Source organism: Elephantulus edwardii, unplaced genomic scaffold (genome assembly GCF_000299155.1).
Source record: "Elephantulus edwardii isolate Elephantulus edwardi_28Jun2011 unplaced genomic scaffold, EleEdw1.0 scaffold00011, whole genome shotgun sequence".
NCBI lineage: Eukaryota > Metazoa > Chordata > Mammalia > Macroscelidea > Macroscelididae > Elephantulus > Elephantulus edwardii.
The window spans coordinates 12,408,183-12,427,111 of NW_006399761.1; the positions used below are offsets into that span (position 1 = coordinate 12,408,183).

At 40.5% G+C, this 18,929-nt stretch overlaps 1 protein-coding gene across 1 annotated transcript in view; it reads left to right on the top strand.

The window, feature by feature from the left end:
* The window catches only part of ACYP2 (acylphosphatase 2, muscle type), a 170,611-nt gene that overhangs the window by 8,791 nt on the left and 142,891 nt on the right, over positions 1–18,929 (top strand). Inside the window, exons 2-3 of the mRNA XM_006880922.1 lie at positions 586–602; positions 2,788–2,897. Coding sequence (XP_006880984.1) covers positions 586–602; positions 2,788–2,897 — 127 coding nt within the window. The remainder of the gene's footprint in view (positions 1–585; positions 603–2,787; positions 2,898–18,929) is intronic.

Sequence of the window (18,929 nt, forward strand, 5' to 3'; positions counted from 1 at the left end):
CAATAAACATGGGTGTGCATATATCTGCTTGGATGTCGGTTATGGTCTCTTTAGGGTATATTCCCAGTATTGAAATTGCTGGGTCAAATGGTATCTCTATCTGCAACTTTTTGAGAAAGCGCCACAGCACTTTTCACAGTGGTTGCACCAATTTACACTCCCACCATCAATGAATAAGGGTTCCAGTTTCTCCACAACCTCACCAGCATTTGTTGCTTGCTGTTCTGTTAAATTTTGCTATTCTGACTGGGGTGAGATGATATCTCGTAGTTGTTTTAATTTGCATCTCTCTTAGAGCTAGGGATATTGAACATTCCTTTATGTGCTTTTTGGCCATCTAAATGTCTTCTTTGGTGAAATGTCTGTTCATATGCTGTGTCCATTTATCAATTGGATTATTTACCTTTATTTTGTTGTGGTAAGGCTGCAATTTTTTAAAAAAGAAAATACATAAATATATTCAGATATTGGGAAATCTGTTCGTTTTTAAACTCATCATGTGGGAAGTAAATGAGATGAAATTTGCGTCAGAATTTATTTTTAAAAAGCAGGCAACCTGAAACGATTCCATTTTCTTTCTTACAGGTGTTTGCTTCAGAATGGTAAGTCAGTGCTCTTTCTTGTTTTATCTTCACTGTTAACTTCCAACAACAACGTCAGAATCATGTTCTCTTTAGTGTTCTACCACTGCTTGCATTCTTTCCTTGATAGAAGGTAAATGAAGGAGTGTTTGCTTATCTCTGAATATACTGGATGAGATTTTTATGAAAACTCCTAAAGTTAATTTGTTAAGAACATTCCAGCCTTCCTAGTTTTTAGTAATTTCTATGAATATCAAAAGTATCTCTGGGTGGTTCAAGGTAACAATTCTAAATATTAAGTATCTCAACTTCATTAACAACATGCCTCCGGAAACTCTGTGAACTTTGGTTAATATCCGTAGTTGTAGAGGAGCTTCAGGCCTTTTGTTCATAGGGTCGCTATGAGTTGTGCTTCATTTGAAGGCAATCAGTGACAACAACATATATTCAATGTAGTAGAAGTCTTGCAGGCAAAGTTACGTATTTCATTTAAAAAAAATGCTAGTGTTGGATTAGGAAGTTGTTCCTAGAGTTTTAGGTGTTTAAATTCCCTATAGTATTTCTCATTTTTATTTCTTACCCCCATCCTAAATGGTAGTTGTGCTGTGTGATCTTGCCTCCTGGCTATATTGGGATTTCCTGGGTTGAGTCTGTGGCTCTTTGTGAGAAGGGTTGAGATGTTCCTCGGGAAGGGCTTGGTGTTTCCAAGTCAGCCCCCTCCACTGCAGTTCTTATTATTAACCGAATTACTTTCAGAACCCACTCACCCCTCCCTCTTAGCTTGTAACAGTTTGTGTTGCTTGCTTCAGTTTGTGACTTGGCCCATAAGGACCTTGATCATACGGGCCTCCAAACAGGAGGACGGTAGGTTTTTAAAAAATACTTCTACTAGACTAGATCCACAAGAATCTTAGCATATGTAGTTAAAATAAAAATATTAAAATGCTGCTAATTTTTACTTTTCAAGTCATGTAACTGCACTTAGAACCAAGAAAAAAAATATCACAACCAACCAACCAAACTTCTAAGGGTAATAAGAGAAATAAATAGTACTCCTAATTGATCATGACTAATTCTGCAACATCTTAAGAACCAAAAGAGAATATAACTTTAAATTAGCATATTCAAGCTGGAGTTCTGGCTAGTTTAATTTTTAAATTATCCCCCCCCCCTTTTTTTTTTATAACAAATTTCAAAACCTCTTAGCATCTATTTCTGCCTGTGAGTATCTTATGCTGAATATGTTAGACTTTTCTTCTAGTGACTGAGAATTTTGGAGCAATCAAATTTGAGCTCAGATTAACAAATCCATTTAGTATTACCTGGCAAAAAGACAATGTAACTAGATTTTATGGATCTCAAAACACATTGTGGGAGCTGGTTTCAGATCCATTTTCCACTGTCAGTTTATTTTCTCGGTATGCTTGTCTTCACTGATAGTATAATTGAACAACAATGAAACCCCATTCAGCTGGATCTTCAGAGGCATTGTTGTAGACCAGCAACACAGTCTGGGACTCTGGTGGCTTAGTGGTAAAGACTTGCCCTGCCAGCCCAAAGGCATACGGTTTAAGTCTACCAGCTGCTCCAGGGGAGAAAGACGGACAGTCTTCCTGGGAGATTTTTAGCCTCTGAAAACTCACTGAAGGGTCAACCATGAGTTGCATCTGACTGGAGCCAATGAGTTGGAATTTGAGTTCTATATATATTAGGAAAAGATAGATATATGTATAGGTGTAGGTATAGGTATAGAGAGAGATATATGTTGTTGTTGTTTGTCGTAGACAACTCATAGCGGCCCTATGAACAAACAGCCTGAGCACTGTTCGTACATTGAGTTTCTGGAGGCAAGCCCTTTCGGAAATGGATGCCGCTCCTGCTTCCAGGCTTGATTTAGTCGGGAAGCTCCAGCCAACACTGTCCACCATGGGTACCCATTACCACGATTGGCACATCACTGTCACAGGCTTCCTCTCCCAGCTGCCTTTTGGCTTAAGGCCACCTCCTGGTTCAAACCTTAGGCCCAGGCTGGCTAGCCTCACTCCCGGGGACAGAGCAAACCTGCACATAACAAACACGTCAAACACATGCCCGGGAAAGCAGTCGACTCCAAAAGCTGATCTCTGAATCAGCTTAGAATCAACTGTGTTATGAATTCAGACTTTTTGAGGCTGGGCCTCGTCTCTTATTTTTCTCCTGAAATCAGTACACAGAAGGTGAAGCTAAGAAGTTGGGCGTCGTTGGCTGGGTGAAGAACACAAGCAAAGGCACCGTGACAGGTCAAGTGCAAGGCCCTGAAGAGAGAGTCAATTCCATGTAAGTGCCAAGGCTGGAGCCAGCTTGCTTTTATCGTGTTTATAACATGTGGTCTGTATGTTAAGCATTTTACCTCATTTATCTCACATGCAGTTGATGAATTTTCATAACATCTTATTGAACATTCTATGAATGGACTCTATTCAATTTGTAGATTACAGCTACACCAACATGGTTTTTAGCAACACAAGAGTCAGGGTCAACTCAATGGCAACTGGTTGTATTTTGATTTTTGCTGTCAGTCAACGTGTGTTTAGTGTACTCTGTGGTGACATAATAAGAGCAGTTACAACCCATAGAAACCAGATTCAGTGGTACGGGGGGAAATGCCCTGTGCACACAACATCTTTTTTTAGAGGACTTATGTTTCCATCTTTGTAATTTCTACTGATCTCTCCAGTCTTAAAAAAGTTTTTGTTTTTTAATTAAAAGAACTAACATGTATTGAGAATTTCTGACATCCAGTGTGCTAAGCACTTTGTATCAATTATCTTATTTAGTCTTCACAACTAATCTTATGAGGAAGGTACTAATTTTAAACCATATTTATCTTATTTCATCGATTAAATTTATCTTCCTTTTCATTAATTTTGGTTTTTAGATTTAAAAAGTAATAGCTTTTTGCTCATTGTAATATGTAATGTAAAACACATACAATACAGAGAAACATAAAGACACAGTCACCTACCCCTTTCCTCTCCTCCTTCCTGTATGTAATATATGCAAATGACTGAGTGAATACACAGGTTTTTGCACTTAAAAAATATTTATGTATATAGTCATAATGGATTTTGCATTTTTCATTACAGTAGAATCCCTTATGCATATTTTTCTGCACCATGGGTTTCCCTCCCCCTCTTTTTATGGCGTATCCTAACAGCTCTATCTCTATTTTCTTTCGATTAAGTATATACTTACTATGTGTATGCATGTTTGGAAAGCTACACTCTAACTAAAAAAAAAAGTTTTCCAGAATTTCACAACTAACAAAAACATTTTTTTCTTGTGTGTCATCATAAAACCCTAACCCTAACTTTTGCTTTCCAAGCACCAGCTTAATGAAACTTTATTACATGTTCAATTTTAGATTGTAAAACTTGGTGGGAATCTTTAATTTCTTCATTTTTGGCCTTAGTGATTGGTACATATGTTTTATTCATAGTAATATTAATAGATCTTCTTTGTATGTCTGTGAATAGAATCACTCACAGCATTGTGCTTCAGCATGGGTATTGAAATATTCTTTTTGACTACAAATATGACCCCACTCCTCTTTAGTATGAAGAATAATTATCAAAACAGGTACAAACAGTCAAAATAGGCTGGGGACTGACTGTGGAACAGATCATCAATTATCCATGTACAAGTTCGAATCCAAGCTGAAGAAAAAGAAAACAAATTCTTGAGAATATAACATTTTGTCTACTCCAACTGAATTTAAAGGCCATCTCAAGAATAGATTTGGTGCATTGGACACTCATGACTGAAGACCAGATGAATTGTAGGATGGCATCAAGGATACCATCCATGAAGAAAGCAAAGACAGGAGAGGAAGATTAAAATGAATGTCAGAAGAGATACTTAAATTTGTACTAGAACACCAAGAGGCCAAAGCAAAGGAAAGATATGCTGAAGTGAGAGAGCTGAACAGAAGATTTCAACGGGCAGCTCAAGAAGGCAAAGCGAAATAAATGTGCCAAGAGCTGGAGTTAGAAGCAAGACCACATGCAGTATTTCTCAAGCTTTAGTATTGAAGAATTCTATCGAGGGCTCAGATCCATTGTTCATAGAGTCATAGTCAACTTGATGGCACATAATAACAACAACATGGGTAAAACATTGAATGGTGTAGAAAATATCAAAAGAAGATGGAAAGAATACATAGAGTCACTGTATGAAAAATAGGTAGTCACCACAGAACAATTTTAGGAAATAGCATTATGATCAGGAATCAGTAATAACAAAAGAAGTAGTTCCAGCTACATTAAAGACACTGGCAAAAGACTCTAGGAATTGTCAGAGGTTACTGATTGAAGTGTTACAGCAAAAGATACAACTCTGGATGTGGTTACTCACCCATGCCAAAATATTTAGATGTCAGCAACCAAGCCAACTGACTTGGAGGTTTGTTCCCAATTTAATGATGGCTGGATGGTGTAAATCTGCTAGCTGTTTCTGGGGGAAAAGATGGACCATCTCTTTGCACGCAATTCACAGCCTCTGAAAACTTGTGGGAGGGTTGGCTATGGGTCAGTTCTGACTCGACAGCAATGAATGAAGAAGTGAATATCCCTCAATATAGAAATACCTTTATTTATAATTCTATTAATGGGAACTCAAAGAAGCCCTGTGGCTAGTCACTCCATGGAAGAAAGGTGGACAGTCTCATTGCATGAAGATTACAGCACTGGGAGCTCACCATGTTCACTAAAAGTCAGAATCCACTTAAAGGCAGTGAGAGTTTTTTTTTATTTTTTTGAGGACTTTGTTGTTTTTATGTACCATCGAGTCACCTGTGACTCATAGTGACTCTATACAGCAGCTCTGAAGCCTGCCCTCTCCTGAGCCAGTCTCACTGTCTCTGACACACCCAACCCTCATTATGCCAGTTACTGTGTCAATCCATCTCATCCGGGGGTTGTCTTCTCCTGCGCTGTGCCTCAGCATGATGTCCTTCTCCAAGGACCGGTCGCCTTCTGGCAACATGTGCAAATTATGTGAGACTTCAAAATCCTAGCCTCCAAGGAGAAACTTGGTTTCACCTTCTCCAAGACAGACTTGTTTGTTCTCTTGGCGTGTTCAGAACCACAGCTCAAAGGCATTGATTCTTCTTCTGTCATCCTTAGTCATTGTCCAGGTCTTTGATGCATAGCAAGTAATTGTAAAGGCCATGGCCTGAATCAGGCACATCTTAGTCTCTAGACTGACATCTTTCATGCCATGTCTGGTTTCTGGCAGTAAGAGCACTGCTCTTAAGGATTTTATTGGTGATTTTATTTTTATGGGCTAGATTCCAACATGTGTGATTTGTTGATGTATCTGTATATTGTAAGTTTAGAAATCTTGCACTGTTTTCCAAAACAGCTGGGAACAATTTTGGTTTCCCCTCCTGTATACTATCAGTATTTGATGTTATGATATTTTTTTTCACCTCACTAGATATAGAGTGACATATTATTTTTACTCTATTTTGTATCTCTGTAATTCCTGGTTTATTTGAGTATCTCTTGTTTGTGATTATGTGTATTCTATGAAGCTGTTTTTCACATAATTTACCCATTTCTCCCACTGGATTGCTGGTCTCGTGCCAGTTAGTAAGAGCTTTTTGTGTATTAGTAATAATTATTAATCCTTTCTGGAAGCAGGAGCGGCATCCACTTCCGAAATGGTTTCCCTCCGGAAACTCTATGTACGAACAGTGCTCAGGCCGTTTGTTCATAGGGTCACTATGAGTCATCTACGACACGACTCAACGGCATCAAACAACAACAGCAACATTAATCCTTTAGCTCTTAGCTCTTTGTATGTGTTCCCTCAAATCTTTTGTTTGCGTCTTGGTTTGGTTATTATAGCTTTTGTAACATAAATTGTGTTTAATTTTTGTACACACAGACATAGCTATCTTTTCTTTCTAGTTAAGAAACAGATAAAAGTGTTGCCTCCTAGGTTTTCATTGAACTTTTTTGATGCTTTATTTATTACTTTTATGCATTTACTCCATCTGGAATTTCATTTTTGTTTATAATGTGAGATAGAGGACTGAGTATTTTTCTACCAGATGGGTAGCCAGTTGTGCCAGAAACCATTTATTAAATTGAATCAAAATATCTCTTGGTCATGTAAAAACATGTCTTGTAAACAGGATGTTCTTTCTGGATTCTCTTCTCTGTCTCACTGATGGATCTGTCTACCTTTTCCTACACCGGTACCCCATATTGACTTAATTATGGCGGCTGTATTAAATTCTTTTCTTTTTCAAGCACTTATTTTCTCTATAAACTCTGAGATAATTTTATACAGTAAGTTGGAATGATATCTATGTGTTAAAATTCTTTGATGATTTCAGACATACTTTTTTTTAAAAAAGAAACTTTTTAAATTTATTAATTATAATGACAGTTTACAGAGACTTAGGATTTCCAGTCACTCATTGTTGCACTTTTCTCCCTGCCCACCCCCTCCCCCCAAATCACTCCTCTCCTTGAAAAGAAAAAGAAAAACTTTCATTGTTATGCAAACACTCCCCTCAAGTTCTCCACTGTGCAGCCTTCATTCTGTACTTCTGTAGTGACAAGAATATCCATTCATATATTCTTTTTAAACAGTTCTCTCCCTCACCTGTTTCAATGCAATGTACATCATTCCTCCCTTCTTATCTGTCTTCTCTCAACCCTGATGTCAGCCCGTTTTACAATAGTGGCCCTGTGCAAGATTTGCCCTTTTGTTACTGAGATAGTTCAGTCAGCATCATGTCCTCCAGGGTCACCCATTTTGCATAATATTTCATGAGTTCTTTGTTTTTCAATGCTGCATAGTATTCCATTGTGTGAATATACCACAGCTTCTCTAGCTATTCATTTGTTGATGGGCACTTGGGTTGTTTCCATCTAAGAAGAAATATTTTAAGAGCAAGTATAGTTTTGCAAAAAAGTTTTTAAGTGCTGCACGATTCCAATATGCTATTCACCCAGTTTCCTCTATTATTAACCTTGCTTGCTGAAACTGAAAAGGACCTGCATTTGCTACTAAAGGACTGTAGTTTGTAATATGGACTGATGCTCAACATCAAGAAAACAAAAATTCTCACCACTGGGCCAATTGGCAGCATCATGATGGACGGAGAAGAGACTGTTAACAATTTCAGCTTGCTCAGTTCCACAGTCAACACTCTTAGCACCAGCAGTCAGGAAATCAAAAGATGAATTGTATTAGGGAAATCTGCTGTCAGGACCTTTCCTGAGTGCTGAAGAGCAATGATGTTCAGTCTGGAGACTAAGGAGTGTGTGACTTAGGCCATGGTCTTCACAATTACTCTCTTTGCATTAGAGAGCTGGACAGTGACAGAAGAAGAATTGATGCACATAACAATAACGACAGCAACTACAGAATGCAGTTAGTGTTTGAAGCTGTGAGTATGGATAGGATTGTCCAATAAAAGCTTATGCCATGAGAAGCAAGTCAGTCTAAGATAGGACTCAAGAAAATGTAAACTCGGCTAAACAAAAATGATAAAATTATGACAAGCTGTTACAAAGAAAGGTATTGACATTTTAAAGACCGAATCCATTCCTCTAGCATCAGCTAAGTGCAATGTACTATTTAAGATACTAAGAGATCAAAAAAATTGACCCAAAATGAGAAGTGTTCCCACAGAGCTAGGTGGGAAAATTGTATTCAAAGGTGGAACATTTGGAGCTATTTAAATATTGCTTGATTTCCTCCCCCCTAGTTATTTAAGATTTTTTTTCTTTTCATTCATCCCTTTTCATCAGTGCTATAACATAGAAGTCTATAAATTAGGGGTAATTGTTAAAAGCAGAGGTGTAGTGTGTTCCCCAAATGTGATCTTGAGGAATGGGAGCAGACCCTCCTGGGTGCAGCAGCTCTTCTCCGATGTTGATGTTGTTGACAGGCTCACAGCGGCACAGGCACCCAGCATGTGTGCACGGTTCTGTCCCTCACCTTCTGTGTTTCATTTACTTAGGAAGAAATGACTGATGGCTTTCTTTTGCAAATTGTACCATATATGATTCCAATTTTAGAGGTAACCTCTGCCAACTTTTTTTTTTTTTAATGCTTAGGAGCCATTTTGAACCTATTGTTTCGCTAAACCACAGCACCACTTTTATATTCTTTTAGAAAAGTTTAAAAAAAAAGAGCTTTCTGTTTCCTGATAATCATTTCGAATTAAGGTGCAGATTTATGATATTGGACAGCAGCCTTTCACTGTATCAGCACAAACTATGGTTATTTTAGAGGTGAAGGGATTATTTTATATAATTTAAAAAATCAACCAAAAAAAATCAAAACCCCAGTCTTAAAATGTTTGTAATAAATGAGATAATTCTAAAATTAAAATTGTACTTTATTTCCTACATTTAAAAAGTGTTTATCTGTCTTCTGCATTTGGAAGCCTCTCTAGGGGACTGGAGTTTATATACACATGGTGATGGTCAAATAGTTGAAAAACTATTTTTTTAACTATTCAAATATCAGATGGGTTTGAAAAACTATGTCAAAATATAAGAAAGGCTTAAAGACACTGGGGCTATTTCAACTGAGGGGAAAAAAAGACTATTCATGGGAATCACTTTATAACTCACTTCAAATATTTGAAAAAAATATTCAATATTCTCTTCTATTCCACTAGTTGTAGCAGTGGGTGAAATTTTCTCATCTTGGCTCCATCTAAGGAAGCATTTTTTGTGATGGTGTCTAAAGTATTCAACGGCAAAAATGAGTTGATTCTTGAAGTCAGACATTATTAATCACTGAGAAGGTTCTAGAGAGCTCTGGTGGCCTAGTGGCAAGAAGCTGTGCTGCAGTCCCGAAGGTAGGCAGTTCAAGTCCATCTGCTTCTCAGGAGAAAGGTGTGCAGTTTACTTCCATGAGATTAACTGCCTTTGAAAACTCGCCAGATGATCAGCTATAGGTTGGTTCTGATTCCATGGTACACAATGAAAACAGCAGGAAGCTTCTAGATTATGGGTCAGAGAACTATGGTCTGTTGGCCAGATCTGGCCTACTGCCTAGGCTGGTAAATAAAGTTTTATTGAAACACAGCCCCATCCATTCCTTTACTAGCTTTTTCTGACTGCTTTCACATTCTCAAACATACTGTCTGGTCATTTTAGATATCAAAGTCAAATGTGTTGTGGAGGGTCATTGAATAGATTAGGTGACCTTTAAGGTCTTGTCTGAAGAAGATTCTGTGCTTCTCTACAAAGCTGATGACATTGCCTCTGACACACCCATCCTGATTACCCCAGTCACAGAATCAATCCACCTCATAGAGGGCCTTCCCCTCCTGTGCTGTCCTTCCACCCTCCCAAGCATGATGTCCCTCTCCAAGGACCGGTCTCTCCTCACAACATGTCCAAAGTATGTTAGACGGAGCCTCAGAATCCTTGCCTCCAAGGAGCCACCTGGTTTAACCCTTTCCAGGGTGAATCTATTTGTTTTCCTAGAGCTGATGACATACATGTGTTTAACAGAAGTTAATAGTTGGTGTTACAATTCTAACAGGTATATTAACCAATATAATTCTATTTCCCCCCTGCATTTTAGCTAACATTTGTGAGAAATTTTAGTAAATAAGCCACTGTTATTATTATGTTCCATCAAGTCAGAACCAACTCATAACTGATCCTGCAGTGGGTGTTCAGAGACAGTAAATCACACAGGAGGAGACTTCCCATCTTCCTCTAGAGGAGCAGCTGTTGATTTGAACCAAAACCCTTTGAGTTAGTGGCATAACTCCTTACCATTAAGCCACTAGTTTCCTTGTAAACAACTGTGCGGTATCAAATTGAAAATTACTTAGTGTTTTTAAAAAGAAATTTTTCTGGCATGAATTGCTGTGTAACCAGAGTTGCCAGTTTCTCTTACCTTTCATTTGAGAGTCTCACAGCACTTTATTGGAATTTTTATACCCTAGACATCAAGATCCTTCTTACACAAATAGAAAGATGGTATTGTTAAAAATGGCTCCTTTGGATTTTCTATGAAATCGAGAAGACTTGGTCATTTTTTAGGAGAACAGAAGTTCAATAAGGAGCTGTAATTGGGAGGGGGGAGTCTAGGTAATTGATATAAATTATTTTAATGGGGAAACTAGAAACCTGAAAAATACTTCTGGTAGAGCTGGAGTTCTACACTTGATCTTAACCAAAAGGCCGAGAAGCGATTATAGAGTTGGAGTTCTAGCAACATACTAGGTTTTAGACCTTGGGCTCTAAGTCATTTATTGTCCTTTGGAATGTAACAGTTCGAGATCTTTGGTAAATTGCTTAAATGCATAGTCTTTGGTTTAAAGTTCATGGTTTAAGTCTATACATTTAATGAAAAAATAATATTTAATAAAGAAATGTACAATCCAGCACAAATGACCTTTTGAGGATACCTGGTGGCTCCGTGGTTAAATGCTTCTGCTAACTGAAAGACTGGCTGTTTGAACTCCCGTCACCCTGTAGGAGAGAGATACAGCAGCCTGCTTCCCATAAAGGGTTAGAGCCTTGAAATAAACATTTCTTTTACATAATCTTAAAGTTTACCTACAATTCATGATTGTGTTGCTGTAAACTATCGAGTCAAACATATTTTTTTAAAGCTCTCAATTTTTCAGAACCTTTCAATTTATGTCACCCTATCGGCTACAAAATAAGTGTGACTGCTCACGTTTGATCATGGTCACTGAGTTGGAACTGACTCATAGCTGATCCCCCCCCCCCCCCACCGTAGGGTTTACAGAGTCTGTAAATCACATCAGATGTGGTTGTCCATCTTTCCCGCTTGGAGCATCTGGTGGATTCAAACCATGTGCCATTGGGTTGACAGTGCAACTCCTTAGACACTAAGCCACCAGAGCTCCCTACATTTTATTTGTGATGATGGAAGAGGCAAGACCCAATACAGGGTGAAGTCAGCACACCTTGACCAAGACTGATTGATGAGGCCCTAACTAGATAAGTGAGCAAAGAATCCTCAGAATTGCAACTCAAGATTTGAACTTGTTCTTCACTTCTTTCAACTTGATGAATGCCTTTTGCTTTCCTAACTCCAGATCTTTGCAGGTTTCATTTTAATGATTTATTTCAAAGCTGTCCTTTGAAATTTTCTGTTCAGCTCTCTTACTTTGTCATTTCTTTCATTCACTTTGATATTGTGTTGTTGTTATGTGCCATCGAGTTGACTATAACACACAGTGACCATAGGGTCCGTATAACACATAGGACATATATAACATAGGAGATATAGATATAAATAGAGATAGAGATAGATATACATAACACATAGGATTTATATAGCACGTAGGACACATATAATATGTAGGACAACAGCTCTGAACCTTGCTCTGACCCTTTGCCACAGTCACTGTGTCATGTTTTGCAGTCTCTTCTGACATCTATTAAGGTCTTTTCTTCACTGCTCCCACCTCCCCTGTCCCTATCTTTTTAGTGACCTTTTGCTTTCATTGTACTGCTTTCTTATCTTCAAATCTCGTGATTCTTTCTCATTCTTCCAGTCTTATCTTAAACACATGCTGTGCCTTCCAAGGCTAGGCCACTGTGTAATTCTCTTCATCTTCTGCTCCCCACCTCTACTTCAAGCCAGTTCTTTCATCTAGCTGTAAATAACAGCAAACCTGATAAACTGATGGCTCACACAAAGAGTCGTTTATCTCTGTCACATAAAAGGACGCTGTAGGCCAGTGACCACTGATGCTGGCTTAGTTGGATTATCATTGTCAGGACTCTTATTTGTCTGGTTCATTTGTTCTTTCCCCCTGCACCCTTCTTCAAGCATCAAACCCACGTTCAAGGCTGGAGGAAGGGATGGCTGTGGGTGGCTTTTATCCGAAAGCAAACTCTTGCCCGGAAGTGTGCACCATGTGTCCATCCCCTTTGCCATCCCCAGCTCTAATTAGCTGTTCCAGCCACTGGAGAGGAAGGTGAAGCAGGAGGGAGATTAAGACTGGCATTAAGATCACCATCAGCAGTGCCCGTCACACTCCTCTTGAGTGCCAGTGTCTCCAGAGAGAAGGCTTTCCTTTTCTTCCTTGAGTTCCCAGTGTCCATCTCATTAGAATCAATGGTAACATGTACTACAAGGAGAAGTTGGGGAAAGTTCAGGAGAAGAAGACATCAGGTCCAAAGGCCCTCAGGAGTTGAAACAGGCAGATTGCTGCAGGGCTGCAAAATGAGGCCGAAAAGGTAGTTTGGGGTCGAACCTGACGAGCCTTGCATGTCATGCTGGTTTGTGCTTGCTTCTGTCTGCACTGGGGCATCACTGGAGGGTTTCACACGAGCTTTTTGTGGGTTAAAATCTGAGCTCTTTTTATAGTGTGGATGCAAATCTGGAGGGAGAGAGACTGCACATGGGAAAACAAATGCCATATCATGTTTTAGATTGAGTCATGAAAGACTTGGGGATCTAAGAAAATGTTATTTAAAAATCACCATTTAGAGCAGTCATTCTCAAACTAAGACCTGACCAGCAGCATCAAACTGTGCCAGCACCTTGCTGGGAATGTAACTTCTTTGACTTCACGCCAGATCTACCCAATCAAAAACTCTGGAGCAGGTCTGAGAACCCTGCATTTTAACACGTCCCCCCTCCAGCCCCACCCCAAAGACCCCGCTGTGCACAGAAGCTTGAGAATCAGAGGGATGTACTGTTATGAGTGGACGAGAGCTTGGAGATGCGGTTCTCGGTGCTGGCTGCACTTTGGCGTCACCATGGATGGAGCTTGGACACGGTGACTGGATGGGGCTGCACGGCAGAGCAGTTCACTGGAATTACATCACAAGCCCCCAGGGGGCTGCAGTGTGCAGTGCAGCCAGGCCGGGGCGGGGTGGGTTAGTCACGGCCAGACAGCACGTTGGGTCAGACTGAGTCTCTTAACTGACTCTTATAAAGAGTCTTCTCCATGATGCTTGGAACACTTCCTGAATGTTGAAATAACCTGAAAGTAATGGCTTCTAAATAATTTACAATGATAAATATAACTTCCATTTGATTGATTTTAGAAAAGAGGTTACAGACAGCAATGTATATATATATATAGAGAGAGAGAGAAATCTGTTTTTATCCAACCCTTCTTTAGGTTAACAGCATGTTGTACTTTAGAGGGTTATGCTTCTTGAGAGGATTTTGTGAAAATGTTCTTTTTCAACACCAGTGAAAGGTAAAGGTAGATAGACATGAGTACATTTTAGGGGCAGTGAGTCCTCTCTTAACTCAGCCACCCTGTGAAGGGCAGGGGGAAAGCTCGCCCTGTGCTGTAACCACCCTCACGACCTTCACCTCGCCCAATCCTGTTGTTGCATCGCTGAGCTGTGGGAGGAAGTTGGGCATCTCCACTCAGGAGACTTACAGCCTCAGCAAACCACTGGAGGGTCAGCTGGGGTCAGTTCCTAACCCCACAGCAACCACCTCAACTCTCGCTGCCCCTCAATCAGAACCCACTCATAGCTGACCTTCCAGCGGGTTTTCAGAAACAGCAAATCGCACAGGAGGAGGCAGCCCTTCCTTCTGCTGGATTCAGATCAGCAGAGAGGTGCGACCTTAGGGTTAGCAGTGCAGCGCCCGACAGACGAGGCCACTGGGCCCTTGGGTGTAAGTTTGAGGGTTTCTTTCCTTCCAAACACTAGGGGGAGCTCTTTGGTTTTTCTAGGGTTTTATTTATTATTTTTTCTAATAAAAAATATTGTATGTGCTTAAGAGCATTCAGAATGGCAACAGAACAGCTGTGATTTCTTTCTTTCTTTCTCTCTCTCTCTCTCTCTCTCTCTCCCTCCCTCTCTCCCTTCCTTCCTTCCTCTCTCTTTCTTTCCTTTTTTTTTGTAATTGCAGAGTGATATTCAGCTAACCAAACAACAGTTACTTCCTATAAGCTGTATCAGACAACTCAGATTGAAATCAGATTGAAAATGCAAACTGCTATCCCCATATAGAACTAATTTGTGCTGTGCACCAACAGGAATCTATTTCACATTTCCACGCCAACTTACAACCCCCATAGGAGGAAAGGTTAGTGCTGTTGAAAATACCACCAGAACAAGGCCATCTAAAGATACATTTAAAAAAAAATAAAGAGACATCGGGTAGTGTGTTAACTATACAAAAGCAGACACTGTACAGTTTAAAAACAAATCTTACACAGCCTTACATGTCAATTTTTTTTCTTTAAAAGGAGTGAGTTGTATACAGGGGGGCTAAATGCTTTTTAGACAAGAAAAACACCTGCTCTACAGCTAACTGGTTCATCTCTCTCATCACCATCTTCATCCCCCTCCTCATCTTCCTCATCTTCTTCCTCTTCCTCCTTTTTCTCGGCCTTGACAACTCCCTTTCTGGCGGCATCAGGCCAGCCCTTAGCCCTGCATGCAGCAATCCCCTTCTCGTGCTTCTTCAGCTTTGCCACCACCTTCTCATAGGGCTGCTTGTCAAGTTAAGTGCCGTCAAGTCATAGACAACTCATAGTGACCCTATGAACTTTCATTGTTTCTCCAGGTTCATAGAGTTTCGGGAGGCAAGCTATTTCAGAAGTGGATGCCACTCCTGCTTCCAAGCTTGTTTTAACAATCGAGACGCTCCACCAAACACTGTCCACCATAGGTAACCATTCTCGCATTTGACACATCAGTGTCACAGTGTTCAGCTTCACAGGAACCATGAGTTACCTCTGTACAGCAAGTGGACAGACCAGGGCTATACGACCTAGAAGACTGTTTGATCAAAACCAATTTAAAACAGGCCTGAGAGTCGCAGATTAAAATCACCCACCTTGGGCTTGGTAGCATAACTTTCTGTCCACTAAGGTCGTGTAACCCTGGGATGTCCACTTGCTGTACAGAGGTAACTCGTGGTTGCTGTGAAGCTGAATACTGTTTGTTACCCATGGTGGACAGTGTTTGGTGAAGCACCCCTATTAAAACAAGCTTGTAAGCAGGAGTGGTGTCCACTTCCACAATAGCTTGCCTCTGGAAACCCTATGAGCCTGGAGAAAGGACAAAAGTTATACAGGAGATGTCCAGGACTTTCATTCATAGGGTCACTATGAGTCGCCTGCGACTCCACAACACTTAACAACATCAACAGGCCAACATTGCTCTCTCTATGTTGCCGTTGTTATTGTTGATAAGTGCCGTCCAGTCGTAGATGATTCATAGCGACCCTATGACCTTGGCAGCAGTATTATTCCACATCGCTCCCAGCTCCTTTGCAACATCACTAATGGAAAGGCCAGGGTGCTCCCCTTTGATTTTTGGGGTGATACTCAGAGCAAAACAAGAAAAAGGCTGAAGGGGGCCTCTTGGGCACGTCGGGGTCTTGGAACTTCTCTTTTATTTCGCTTTTAGGGAGGGATCCAGGTTTTCGTCTCTCTCCTAGCAGGCCTTGTCCGCCTTTGCCATGTCTTCACATTTACCTTTCCCTTTAGCCGACATGGTCTCCCACCTCTCCCAGCCCTTCTTAGAAAACTTGGAGACATTGACAGAAGCACCTGGGGGCTGTTTCTTGTGCTCCTCTCGGTGGGTTTGCACGAAACGTGCATTTGATGACTTTTTGCCGCTTGGCGTCTTAGCATCTCCTTTGCCTGTGGGTCGTTAGTTCTCACCCGTGAGACTGAGTGCCCAGTGCCGTCCGGCTCTTCCTGGCCTGACGCTGTCTCTGTGGAGCTCACTGGACTGCAGTAGCTCTTTGCGCTTATTTACAACCAAAGTTTTATGTATGGATTTCATAGTCTTTGTTTTAAAAAGGAGTTATTTGGGGATAAAAATATAGAGAGAAATATCTTTTTTAAAAAAAAAGTATTATTTATTTCAATGAAAATTTACAGAGACTTTGGGTTTCCATTCATTCATTGTGACACTTTCTCCCCTTCCAACCCTCCCCCCCAGCACACGACCCTCTTGGAAAAGTAAAAGAAAAATTCTTTCATTGTTTTACAAACCCTCCCCACAGGTCCACTCCACGATGCAGCCTTCGCTCTGGACTCCTGTCATGACAATAATACCTAATCACATATCCCTTTTAAACAGTTTTCTCCCTTATCTGTTTCAATACAGTATACATTATTGAACCCATCTTTCTCAGTGTTCCCCCAACCCCGATGTCAGTCCTGTTTTACAATAGTGGCACCATGCAGTATTTGTCCTTTTGTGACTGAGATACTTCACTCAGCATAACGTCCTCCAGGGTCACCCATTTTGAATAATATTGCGTGAGTTCCTTGTTTTTCAATGCAGCATAGTATTTCATTGTGTGAATATACCACAACTTCTCTATCCATTCCTTTGTTGATGGGCTCTTAGGTTGTTTTCAACTCCTTGCTATTGTGAACAAAGCCGCAATTAAAATGGGTGTGCATATATCTGCTTGAGTGTCAATTATGTTCTCTTTGGGGTATATTCCCAGTAGTGGAATTGCTGGGTCAAATGGTATCTCTATTTGCAACTTTTTGAGAAATCGCCACACCACCTTCCACAGTGGTTGCACCATTTTACACTCCCACCAACAGTCAATAAGGGTTCCAGTTTCTCTACAACCTTGCCAGCGTTTGTTGCTTGCTGTTCTGTTAAATTTTGCTATTCTGACTGGGGTGAGATGATATAGTTGTTTTAATTTGCATCATCTCTTAGGGATTTTGAACATTTCTCCATGTTCTTGTTAGCCAACTGGATGTCTTCTTTGGTGAAGTGTGTGTTCATATCCTGTGCCCATTTTTCAATTGGATGATTTACCTTTATCTTGTTGTCGTGCTCAAGTATTTGTTGAGTTAGTGGTTTGGCTGTTTTGATAAACTTGAAGTCTATACTTACTGGCATCTACATCATGTATGTTCTTTCTGTGGATCAGAGAAGTGAGTATATTGACCAGCTAGACAGTGCCTCGGAGGCTAAATCACGCCCATATGTGAGAGTTGCCCAAAGTCAGTGAGTGTTCCCTTTCAACCACAATGGGAAAGACACTTTTTAAAAAAACATAATTCCCTGTTGTCTTGTTTGCAATGACTCAGTCTTCTAAAATACGAGAAGAGGATATTGTTTGCCAGAATGTGCTTCTGAGACCCTTGGATATAATCAGCAATGGGTATACTTGAGGATTGCTTTTTTTTTTTTTTTAAATAATTGAGAAAGTGATTCTTAGCACTTTCGAGTTAGGAAGTAAATCCTGGAGTTTGTTGGTGTTTTCAGGGAAGGTAATGTCACATCAAAAGAAGTGGTTAACAGGTGATGTTTGGAATCATTCACTGTTGCTCAACATTTGTTGAACACCTGACAAGTAAGACTTGTGTTAGGTACTTTAGAAAAATAAAAGTCCTTATCCTTGAGGAGATTGTGCTTTAGGGGTATAACTCTCACTCCTCTGAAAAGTTCATTATCACCAGATGATACACAAGTCTGGTAGAATTTCCAGAGACCCAAGGAGGGCCGTTGGTTGAAAAGGTAGGGAGAAAGGAGTTGGGAGATGGGTGAGTGGCATTTGAATATTCCATCCGTGAACTCTGGTAGTCCACTGGTAAGGAGTTCTACTGACAACCCAAAGGCATGTGGTTCAAGTTCCTCACCTGCTTCAAGGGAGAGAGAAATGCAGTCATCTCCTTCCGTGTGATTTACAGCCTCTGAAAACCTACTAGAGGATCAGCCATGCGTCAGTTCTGCCGTGAGTGTACACAGCAGTAGCACCCATAAGTGAGGCGATTGTATGGGCCATGGCTCAACTCTCAGACATGAACCATGTGTGCAGAGCCGCACATGGGCATGTGTGCACGGAGCTTAGGCTTCCGTCTGGGAGAAGGGGCTTTGAATGCAAAGCACAGTCAGAGCGGTGGGGGCTTTCCTGCTTGGCACAGTGCTCTGACTTGACTCTCTGTGCACCAAAAAGCCATGGAAGAAGGTGTGAGTGTTTGAGAAAAGAGGATGATTCCATGATGAGGTTGATTTAGGAAGAGTCATGAGCTGAAATGGCCGGGACTGGAGGCGGGCACATTTGTGGAAAAGCCACTGCTGTTTATTGGATGGTCTTGAGAGGAGGGAAGAGAGATGGAAACAGAAAAGACAGGAAGGATGACATGTGGCAAAGAAACAGTATAAATTGGAAAGAAGAATGGCCTGAAGGGCAGTTAAGATACACTAACTGTGTGAGTGAAAACCCTTGTAGCAGAGAGCCTTGCTTCTCAACGACCCATTTTAGATGCAGTGGACGGATGGGCCACACATTAATGCCTATCTAAGGCTTGGGGCTTTTTCTTTCTTCCTTCCTTCCTTCCTTCCTTCCTTCCTTCCTTCCTTCCTTCCTTCCTTCCTT